The sequence below is a fragment of the Tyto alba genome, unplaced genomic scaffold (genome assembly GCF_018691265.1).
Source record: "Tyto alba isolate M040663 unplaced genomic scaffold, T.alba_DEE_v4.0 Super-Scaffold_13, whole genome shotgun sequence".
Taxonomy (NCBI): domain Eukaryota; kingdom Metazoa; phylum Chordata; class Aves; order Strigiformes; family Tytonidae; genus Tyto; species Tyto alba.
This window is the reverse complement of record NW_024881275.1, coordinates 17,865,010-17,876,559: the sequence shown is the minus strand read 5'-3', so window position 1 is coordinate 17,876,559 and position 11,550 is coordinate 17,865,010. Positions and strand designations below refer to the sequence as shown.

The following is an 11,550-nucleotide window of genomic DNA, read 5'->3' as shown; positions in this document are numbered from 1 at the left end:
TAAATTAAGACTAGAAATAAATTAGTAGAGTTAGGGAGAGACTGTAGGCGGGTAGTGTCACTCTATTTTTAACACCTTTTTATTTACTTTGTACACCATGTTTCTGGAGTCCACCTTTGATAAGCTGTCAGCATTTGAAGGTTTTTATTAAAGTTTTTACCTTCAAAAAATTGCTATTTCAAAGTCTGAACTTTCTGAAAGAAGAGGCTGTGTGTGTAAAAAATTTGATACCCCATCCTGACAATGCATATAAAACTCCGACTGCGTTGCTGCTGTTTTGCACTCTGCCACAGACGTGTTTTGTGAACGTAACAGTATTTTTAAATTAAAAAAAAAAAAAAACAAAAAAAGGCAAACAGTATCAACTGAACACACGCTGGATGACGCATGACTCTGGACTCCCTTCCTGAAAACTCTTCCGCGGCTTGTCAGGGGGGAAACTCGACAGTGAGGCCGAAGCCCCCGGGCCCTTCGCACCCTGCGGAAGGCGAGGGTGCGGCGTGCCGGTTCCCGCCGCGCAGCGCCGTTCCGCGGGCGGCGAGCGGCTCCCGCCGGCCGGGGCGGAGGCTCCGCGGCCGCCGCAGGTGAGGCGGCGGGGGCGGGGCGGGGCGGGGCTGCGCAGGTGCGGAGGGCGGCCGCGATCGCCGCTTTCCCCTGCGGCCCGGCCGCCCTTCGGCCCCCGCGGCGGATTTCCTCCCGTCCGGTACGCGAGGGGCGGCCGAGCGGGGCCGGGCCGCGCGCCAGCCATGTCGAGGAGCGCCAGCTCGGGGGGCGGGCGGCGCGGCAGGTCCCTGCCGCCCCGCGGGGCCGGTCCCCGCTCCCCGCTGCCCGGGACCGCGGAGCCGGGTGCCGCCGCCCCGCTGCCGCCGCCCCCCCCCCCGCTGCCCCTGCAGCCCCCCTTCGGCCCCGACGCCTACCCCGGGGCGCGCAGCCCCGTCCCGAGCGGGCCGGCCGAGCTGAAGCCGGTGCGGCGGTTCATCCCGGACTCGTGGAAGAATTTCTTCAAAGGGAGGCGCCGCCGCGGCTCCAGCTGGGACAGCGCGGCCTCCGACATCAGGTACGTCTCGGACGGGGTGGAATGCTCCCCGCCGCCCTCCCCGGCCCCTCCGCGGCCGGGGCGCAGGTCGGCGCCCGGCTCCTACGAGGACCCTTCCGGCGGGTCGGGCGGGAGCTGCCCGTCGCGGCGGGAGGCGGAAGCGATGCTGCCCGGGGACCCCCGCGGGTCGCTGGGGCGCCGCGCCGCCGCCGGCCCGACGTACGGCGAGCGGGTGGAAGCCTACAACCGGCGGTACGCCTACATGAAGTCGTGGGCCGGGCTGCTCAGGATCCTCGGCGTGGCGGAGCTGCTGCTGGGCGCCGCCGTCTTCGCCTGCGTCACGGCCTACGTGCACAAGGATAACGAGTGGTACAACATGTTCGGGTACTCGCAGCCCTACGGCTACGGGGCTGGCGGCGCCTACGGGGGCTACTCCTACAGCGGACCCAAAACGCCCTTCATCCTGGTGGCCGCGGGCATGGCGTGGGTGGTCACGATAGTGCTGCTGGTGCTGGGCATGTCGATGTACTACCGGACCATCCTCCTCGATTCCAACTGGTGGCCTCTGACCGAGTTCGGCATTAACGTGGCCTTGTTCTTTCTGTACATGTCGGCTGCCATAGTGTACGTGAACGATACCAACCGAGGCGGGCTCTGCTATTACCAGTTGTTTAAGACGCCGATAAATGCATCTTTTTGCCGTGTGGAGGGAGGTCAGACAGCAGCAATCATCTTCTTGTTTGTCACGGTGATCATCTATCTAATGAGTGCAGTGGTTTCTCTAAAGTTATGGAGGCACGAAGGAGCTAGGAGGCACAGGGAGCTAATGGAACAGGAGGTAAGTCCTGAGTCACCGTGTGGTACCTGCTGGGTGGGCTGCGACGGGGAGCAGTCCTCACGTCTTTCCGTCCTGCCTGGTGTCATCCCTGCAGCAGGCCCGTAGCCTTTGAGGGTGAACTTTCACCAGTCTTAACAGTATTTGAGATCACCAAATGAAAGGCGTTCTTAAGACGTCTGATCCAAATCCCCTTGGATTTTTTTTTTTTTTTTTTTTTTTTTTTTCCTTAATTCACTCTGGTAAGAAGCTGGCTCTGTTCTGTTTGTAATACTCGGCCCTTCCTGTGTCAGCTGATGAACTACTTCCTGGTGTATATTTTCCAAACAAAGGAAGAAATGAACAATGTGCTTGTTCGGCTATTCAGTAGGGTTAGGCTTAAAGCCACCTTGCACTTCTGTGAAGGCTGGGCTTTCAGCACATTACGTGCCTAGTGTGAATGACCATAAGAACTTGAAAATGGATTTTTACTTTGCAAACAAAACTCCCAAGCTGCTTCTTGCTGTCCTTTGAGGTTTCTTTACAAAAGTTATCTGAAAATCGTAGTAATAACAAAGTTGGCTAGATTTTTGTGTCTCAGATTTCAATCAACTTTGTCTTTTTCATATCAAGTATTCTGCATTGCTGCTGGCCTTGCCCTTACTAGAAGCATTCAATAATCGCCTAGTTAATGATAAACTGAAACAGTTGAGACTCACCACTCTCCGCTTGAGAATTCAAAGGCATTTGAGTGAAACCTCCTTCATGTAAAAAGACCACCAAAAAAAACCTTTACAAAATAAATAAAACTTAATATAGGATAAAAATTAATGTATTTGAAGCCTGCATAAGCCGAACAAGGAGGGGTCAGCATTTAAGTGATTTTAGTAGGAGAGAAGAGTGACTTTAAAGTTGACATTTTTTCTGCTCTGTGACTGCAGTCTGATTTGCAGCATTTTCATTTAACACTGGTTTCTATTCCACCATCTGATATAAAACTGAGGCTCCCCTTTTGAAAAGTGCATTGCAGCTCTTTGATAAAAGTTTTTTACCTAACTTTTAATATGTCCTGCAAGAATGAGATGATTGCTGGAATTATAGAGAAGGTATTCAATCGCTCTTCCCTGTTAGTATCCATGTTGTTTTATTTCAGTTACTTAGCACATCTAAAGGGAATACTTTTATAATACAGGTTGGGCTTTAGAGAGTGCTGTGCAAACTCCAAACAGCTGCTGGTTGAGCTACTGGTTAGTGCACCGTTGTGTCTTCTAGCCAATGAATTAGGCTTCAGAATCTCAGTGAGTTAATATGGGCTGGAATGCAAAATAATAAGAGAAACTGGGAGGAGAATGAAGGATTTCCTGCAAGCTGTTCCTTACGGCTATGCTTTGGGAGATCCTGTCATTGTTCTGGGTTTTGGGTGGTTGTTTTTATTCCACTGTTCTTAAACAGTCTTTAAATCGATTGATCTGAAAATATTCCTTACGCGAAGTTTCTTCATACCTAAATATAAATGTAATTCTCTGTACAGCATGATTTTGAAAAAGTTTAGATTTTAAGAGTCTGTGCTTTTGCATACTATTTTTGCTGAAAATAAAACTTAGAGATCTTTCTCTTTTTTTGATAGATGAAAACTCAGTCCTCATTTCCAGAAAAGGTAGGAAATACGAATTTATTTTTCTGTTTACGGGTATTTCCAAATGGTTAGTCTTTTTCTTGTGACTATTTTGATTGACCTATCTATTTATTTATTTACTTGGCTTGGAAGAGATTACATTTAATTCTTTAATATAGTCCAGACAACGTTGTCTTACCTAGAAGGTTTGGAAGAAGTTTGTAAAGAAATTACTACTAGTTAGGCTAGGTTATAAAATTTATTGTATATAGAAAATCTGATGACTGCCTCTGTGTGTGCGCCCTTATTTTTTTTTTTTTATGCGGTGACAAGTTCTGTAGCATTTATCACAGAGTTTGGCAGATATGGTTAGAACAGCAGGTAGTGTGATGCATTGTAGGTTTTGTAGACTTTTCTCCTGGCTGGCTGCTTAATTTGGAGGAGAGCCAGTGGAAGCACAGTGGCGGGTGTTCTGTGAGTTGAGCTTATTCCTATGACTCTGAGACCGCTCCCCCCAAAGACCTCCTTGCCAGTTTTGAAGTATCAGCAGCGTTAGTGCTTCTGCTGCACAAAGATGTGGTTACATGTGCAAAGATTGTATAGGATCTTAGCAGCAGATGTTGATGATTTCCAAAGAATTGATGGTGTATTTATTTGTCTTAAATGTCTCCTATTAGATACTGTGAATTTCCCCAGTTGATTCAGTACTGGATCAGGATCCTTTTTTTATGTGTTCCAACATGACTCCACATGCTTTTATTTCTGGATCAAGGTATAAATTGTGCAGTAGGAAACAAGGGGAAAAGGGAACTCTGGAGAACTGAGTGATTCCTGTTCATTCACAAACTAGATGGATATCCAGGGAAACTTCCTTAAATTATTTTTCTTTTTAAGATGTACAAGGCAAATCTTTCCAAGCCCCAGTAAGTACTTATGTCACTGGTATCACTGTTAGGACAAACTGAAGATGGATGCTGTGTGAGAAACATTACTGTAACTCTTTACTAATTTTTTAACTACAGTAAGGATTGTAAGAAATACCTATGATTTACTTCTACTGCTGCTCAGTACTTGTATCAGTGTCTTCAAATGAGTTGGGTATTTTGTGGTTTACGTATATTGCATTCAAAGTAAAACTGACTTCATTAAAAACTGGGTTTTTTGCTTTTAAAACAGTATGAAACTGATGACAGACCAAGAGAAGAGGTCACTTACAGGCAGCTTAAATCAGTGGAAAGAAAACCGGAACTACTTAATGGTCATATACCTGCAGGCCACATTCCTAAACCTATCGTGATGCCAGACTACTTAGCGTAAGTGACGTGACTTTAATGAACAAATTTAATGGGGAATACTCAAATGATGTCTTTCACTCAGCATTTCTCATACATACACTCATGGTTTCTCTTCCGTGCATGTGCTATGGGTACTCATAATTCTTAGTAAATTAATTTTACAAATAGAGAGCATGGGGCCTGGTATCAATGGCATAGAACCAGTTACATAAGTAAAGAATCTTAAATTTAAAAAAACCTATGCAAACCTCAAATGGTTGAGCAGAACGCTGTAGTCTGGCAAGTACAATAACTGCCAAAGGAACAGAAGGCCACACAGACAATTTAGAAAAAAAATAAAATACATGGGAAATTACTTGTCATTGTAGCCCCTGAAATTTGGCTACTTTTGTACTTTCTAAGTGCTAAATCTATAACATGCTCCCTTTTAAAGGGTAGGCCTTTCCATGGTGAAGTGTAAGACCATAAATTAATTTTTATACTGTTTGCCATAAACTAGGACACGCACTGAAACACACAAGGTTCCAGGTTCCACCTGAATATTAGGAGAATTTTTTTCACTGGGAGGGTTAACACAGGTCACCCAGAGAGATTATGGAGCCTCCATCCTTGGAGATACTCATAAAGCTGCCTGGACATAATCATGGGCAGCTTGGTCTAGATGGCCCCTACCTGAGCAGGGGGGTTGGGCCAGATGACTGTCAAGACTTCCCTTCCAACCTCAACCATTCTGTGATTCTGTGATTTCAGTGCTTTATGTACATGCAATCTCAGCAGGTTATGAGATTAGCAAACCATACAGAAATATACTATCAAGATGAAGGGTCCATGTGTTTGTTGAAGCCCTATATCTAAAACTAGTCCTTGAAAACTTTTTTTAAGGAAATACCCAGCAATTCAAACAAACGAAATGCGAGACCGGTACAAAGCAGTATTCAATGATCAGTTTGCTGAGTATAAAGAACTGTCTGTGGAAGTTCATGCTGTATTAAAAAAGTTTGATGAGCTGGATACATTGCTGAGGCAGCTTCCTCATCATCCTGAAAACATATATGTAAGTACCCATGAACTGGGCTTATGGGAAGCAAGCGTGGTATTAGGCAATTTTTGACTGTCTTTAGCAGGGGCAGAATGTCATGTAATGCCAGAGGTGACTTGGTGGGAGAGAAGTTTCCCCAAATATGTTACTTCTTGTTTGGTCATCAGTCAAGGGTACCATGTTGCAATTAAGTTGTATACATGTTTTTCTGGGGTTTTTTTGGTTGGTTGGAGGTTTTTGTTTTTGTTTTTTTTTTTTTTTTCATGGTAGTAGCATTCAAGTTTGAGTGAGTTCACTGTTTCTCAAGTACAAGATTTAGAACTAAAATGTAACAACTGGAACGGGTTGATCAAATAAGAATTTTACTTCTGACAAGTATTTTGTAGAACTTACATGAAGATATGAAGCACACTCAAGGTGTTTAAAAATGTGTGGTCTCTCTCATTAGGAACAGGAAAGGATATCAAAAGTTCTGCAAGAATACAAGAAGAAGAAAAATGTGAGTGTTTTCAGCTCTACATTGCAAAATGTGACTAGCAGAAAGAGTGTAAATAGCCAACATGTCTGACACTAGGTACAATTCACTAGTTCAGGGTATCTGTAGCTACTACAGGGCTTTGTATATTTCGTCTTGTAAAACTTTGGCAAAGTTAGGACACAACCAACTCTATTCATGCCAACAACCTTTTTTGAGAACAATTATTCCAATAGCCACATAAACATAGTCTTACCCTTGAAAAGAAGTTTTGCATTTCCTTTGTAGTATGGAACTTGGACAGGCTCTCAAAAAGTAATTTTCAGTGTGATCCATGAGGTTTCACTTTGTCATTTTTAAATGTAGGCAGTAAATATATACCTGTGTTCCATTAAAAACATAATACATTACAAATATATATTTTTTTGGTTTTCATAGAATTCAAATTTTGTGTCTATGTTCATTAAACTTCATTGCATTTTTTGGGGCAGGGATTTATTAGACATACCACAACACCTATAAAATCTAAATTATGTAGTAGGATGTCATTTATACTTGTAGATTTCTATTTAAAAACCACTCTGATTACTAAGTAACTACAGCATATAAACACAGAACCTCTTTTTCGTTTTTCATGAAGGAAGGGGAAGCAGGAAGTAAGAAATTTTGGCCAGGGAAAAAGAGTGTTATTTTGGACAATATTTATATACTGTCCTTAATCAAGAACGTAGCTGATAATAGACTAGTCTTGGAAGAGTCTGAAAGTGTGATATATTAATGTAAGGGTTTTTGTATTCTTGGCAGGATCCTGCATTTCTGGAGAAAAAGGAGCGTTGTGAATACCTAAAGAATAAGCTTTCTCACATAAAACAAAGAATTCAGGACTACGATAAAGTTATGAATTGGAATGTAGAAACTTAGCTATGCCTTCACTTTGTGGATACTATTTTCTAATTTTTAAATCGATATGCATATTTTAAACTATTTATTTACTCTCAGACCAGTACACCTCTGGGGATTGCTTAATCACTCAGTCATTTACGTAGATGTTGTACATTACTGGTAGGTTTTGTATGCAGATCCAATTTTAAATCAATGTAGTTGTTACCGGGTCAGTTTAGAAAACCTGTGCTAACATTCTGCTTTTGTTAGATGCTATACAACCTGGCCTCTTAAATACGAATATTTTATTTGAAAATACTGTACTTGCAAACTTACAAAGCCCACCAGAGAAGGGAGTTCTAAATACCATGTCAAAATTTTGCACAGAAGTGCTGTTAACCATTTCAGGTCTTCCTTATAGGTGACATCTTAATGATATCATAAAGAGTTGAGCTGTTCTTTCTGGCTGGGGTTTGGAAGAATGCGTAATCATACTGAATAATTTTGGCAAGTCAAATATTAGTTTAATAAGACTTTCTGTATTGTATTTCCAAATGCTCTGCTGTATGTCAGAAATTATCTGGAATTTCACCTAACAAGAGATGCAAAATAACTTTTTATTTGAGCAACCATAGTGGGGGGGTGGGGGGGTGAGTGCTGGGGCTTTGTTCTTTGGTTTTGTTTGGGGTTTTTTGTTTATTCCCCTCTTCAGGGGTGATGCAACAGATTTATACATGGCCTTAAAGGAATAGAGGTACAGGGTAAGACTCATGTTAGTGTTGCTATAGCCCAGTGTGCTCTGCATACCCTTCCTGGGTCATTTCAGTAGGAATCCATGGGTTTAAAGGCAAAACACTTTATTCTTCATCAGTAAGTAACAGGTCTTTTTGTCTAGGCAGCAGCTGTTTGTGAACTTGGCATTCAGAGAGTAAGTACAGAAACATTAATTCTCATTCAAAGGATAAATTATTGGTATCCTTTATAAGGCCAGGTAAATGTTTTAATAGGCAGGCTTTCCAAAGCATATCTGCATAAATTCAATATATATTTTTATATTTTATCTTGGGGATATGTTTGTATATGTGAATGTTTTCATAAGCCAGTAAATTTTCTCTTTGTATCCGGTTTCACATCTTTGTTTACTTTTTTTACTTGCTAAAATTGTTGAAACCAATTAGAGTTTCCTTGTACATTTTCTACAACTGCAGTTTGTCTGTTCTGAAATATATTTTAATTTGAAAGAAACCCCACCAATGTAGCCATGTTATTCTATTGCTTAGAAAGGCAATCTGTTGGAAAAAGGTGCTCTGATTAAGGTTATTTCAAATTTTTGTTAGCAATCATTTTTTCTTTAAAAGAAAGTTTTCAACTTTTGCCTTAATTTAAAGGCAAGACATCAGGAAAGCTGTTTCCAGTTCGAAACAGTGATGGTGGTACCACCTCTGTTCTTCAGTACCAGAAATGCATTAATATACCTCGCTTTGGCAGTTACATCCCTTCTGATTTTTGAGCCCTTATCATTCACACTGCAATCCTGATGGCTACAAACCCACTTTCATATTTATAAAGTTGACATTTCAATTTTAGCAGTCACTTAATGCCAAGAGTTTTAGTGGATTAAGTAAATAACACAAGACACTGGCAACACAGAAAATTTGAAAACGTGGCACCTCTTCATTTGAAAGCCTTCAGTCTCATCTACCTGGAAGGTGTCTCAGTATTTTCATCAGTCTGAAATCAGATGACAGTCAGTGCTATCCCTTGTCTCTCTTATGAGGTGTTTCTCTCTGTCGTTTAGGTTTCTATTATTTTCAGAGGAAACCTCTGTACTTTATAAAGGAGCTGGGACAAGTGTTTTACACCTATTGTGCTGTATACTTGATAAACTTTTCTTTGTAAGAGGTCTTTGTCCAAATCCCTGCAATCTAAATGACCTCTCACTGTACACCCAGGTTTCCAATTTTTTCTTCTCAGTGGCAGCTCTGATTAATCCAATTTAGGAATCAACTGATGTTTATAAAGTGGTAAGAAGTTGACTCATGGTATTTCTTTGGAAGAGTCACAGTCTGCACCCTTCATAAGTCTTCTTCCCATAGGACACTGAGACCCAGTGCCAGGCTCCCTTTGACAGTGGTCTGTTTCAGTCTCTGAGAAACTGGCTTCTGTTCCCTCAGACAGTGCCTGCACAGCCTCTGCAGAAACCCTAGAGATTCTCCTTTCTTGCAAAGTTTCCAACAAATGGCTTGGGAAGAGGCAACACCATGCCTGTGACTGGAATGGGGAAATAAACCAAGTGGAGATAGCTGTGTGTGGATTGCTCCACCTTTCCCAGCAAGGTGCTGCAGGTGTGGCTAAGTGGGTTTTCCAAAAGCCAGGGAGAGAAGATACATAGGAGTACTCCCTTCTGCCAGCCCTTTGGGTTTCAAAGAGGATTAGTGCAGTGCATGGCAGTGGAGCATGCTGAGCATGCAGCACCAGGAGGAGGCAATTACCTTCCCAGCTTAGGAAGTCAAGCAGGGCAACAGGTTTCAACCCTCACAGTACATTACTTAGTCCTGGGTCTGTTATGGACCTTGCCGTAACAGGCACTCTTGCTGCATACAATCGGTGAGCTGGTTTTGCTCTAACTTATCAACAAAGGACTGAAAAGGGTCTTGTCAACAGTACCCTGAACATGGCAAAGAAAAAACACTAGTCTAAGAAGCATCTTTATCTCTCAGAGAAATTGAGATTAATGAAATAACAATTAATGGCTGGGAGTTGAAACCAGTCAAATGCAAGACAAAGTAGGAGAAAACTGAGTGAGAAATAGTTACAGTCAGATCAGGGAAAGCAGTCTCTTGGTACCCTTAAAGAATAGAAGGTATACTTCAGACAAAACTAAAGTCATTAGATGATTAACACCTCTGTCTCTCTATGCAGTGTCTCTAATCTCAACTACTCAGCTACACTGTTTTAGGTACATGTAAAGAGTCTGCTGTGTGACTTTTGCAGAAGGTAGTTAACCTTGCCAAGTAATACTGTCCTACATCAGTGAGCACACAGCATCCTCCTTCAGTTATAGCCTGTCCTCAGACACAGAGTGTATACAATGAGAACTTTTATCCTTCAGTATTCCTCTTAGAAAATGCCCAGCTGGCTCTACAGATCTACAAAGGAAAATGTCCAAGAGACAGTTTCCAGAAATGTCATTGTTTTCAAACTGGACTTGAATAAATCAATAAAAGGGCTTTTTTTTTTTTTTTTTTTTTTTTTTTTGTCTTGATAAACAGCTGGATCTCCTTGATCAAGATATAACTGTGGCAACATCTTCATACTCTTTACTGATCTGTACATTTTTGAAGGGCAGATAGAGCAACACCTAACAGATGTAACCAAAAGTTTGTATCACATAGTAGGGTGGATTAGCTTTCATCACAGCGTATCAACTAAATATAATTGAGGCAATGAAAAACCTAATTAATTTGAAATTGTAGAAGTTACCCAGTATTTAGTTTATTAATCTCAAAGTTGTTGTGGGATTTGAAGTATTTGGACAATCAATCTACATACAACATTATCATATATCATGTGTTCCTGTCCAGCATTGAAGTTCTTGGCCTTGACAATAAAAAATATCCCTGTTATGAAAGAAGTCTTGTTTCTCTCTTCTTCTACTAAACTGTCAGCTTACAGTCATTTTTTTTATTTTGATGTTTTATAAATTGGACATTTTCCTTCTTAAGAAAAGATAGCATGTGGTCTAATGGGAGTAGATCAAACTCAACTTAGTTTTGGTTCCTAGAAGCAAATCTTGACTTCTTAAACTAAGGAATTCCCCTTTTTGCATCTTCAGTAGTTTTAATTTCTGTCCTTCAAAATAACTTTGATTTTTCCCATGTATGGTTTAACTGAAAACTAATTTCTCGTGTTTCCCCCTTATTTATAAACTGCTCCTGATAAATTCAACAAGCTGAAGGATACAGAATTGGTAAGTTTTCCACCCCTTGCCTCTGTGTTGGAAAATGGGTATTAGAATTTGAAGATCATTAAGGGTTAAATAAGAATTAAGCAATCAGCTGAACACTTGCAACATGCCTGGTGCACAACTGTCCTTGAGCTAGACCAGCAGTGATAACTGAAAGACTCCTAAGTAGAAGCTCCTGTCCTGGAAGATTGAGTGGTGCACTAGCTGAACCTAGGCAAGAGGTAAGAAAGTGAAAACATGAACAGAAGAACAGCCAAGCCCTGACCACATCCAGAAGAATTCAGAGGTTTAGACAAAGCAAGAAAGGTTCCTCTCCTAAAAGCCACGAGAGACCACTGACCGCCCCAACGGATGCCCCTCAGAGACCCCAAACTGCCTGCGGAATAACTATGTAAATATGATAATTAGTTCTGGGAAATTTGATGCA

The 11,550-nt window shown here is 41.8% G+C and overlaps 1 protein-coding gene and 1 long non-coding RNA gene across 4 annotated transcripts; one reads left to right on the top strand and one right to left on the bottom strand.

Moving 5' to 3' along the window:
* The first annotated feature begins 622 nt into the window (after nt 1-622).
* Nucleotides 623-10,787, top strand: MARVELD2 (MARVEL domain containing 2). 3 transcript variants are annotated; one of them, XM_033000963.2, is made up of 6 exons: nt 623-1,874; nt 3,478-3,507; nt 4,642-4,778; nt 5,643-5,814; nt 6,248-6,298; nt 10,429-10,787. In XM_033000963.2, the coding sequence occupies exons 1-6, from the start codon at nt 747-749 to the stop codon at nt 10,507-10,509; spliced, it is 1,599 nt and encodes a 532-aa protein (XP_032856854.2). In that variant the 5' UTR covers nt 623-746; the 3' UTR covers nt 10,510-10,787. The 3 variants fall into 3 exon arrangements, with proteins under 3 accessions (XP_032856854.2, XP_032856853.2, XP_042643581.1); XM_033000962.2 differs by having other exon boundaries at nt 7,079-10,787; XM_042787647.1 differs by lacking the exon at nt 3,478-3,507 and having other exon boundaries at nt 623-1,927; nt 4,659-4,778; nt 7,079-10,787.
* Nucleotides 6,140-7,085, bottom strand: LOC116963624. Its single transcript, XR_004408307.1, has 2 exons — nt 6,531-7,085; nt 6,140-6,271 (listed from the first exon to the last, which is right to left on the bottom strand). It is a non-coding gene; the product is annotated as an uncharacterized LOC116963624 (long non-coding RNA).
* Nucleotides 10,788-11,550: the final 763 nt, after the last annotated feature.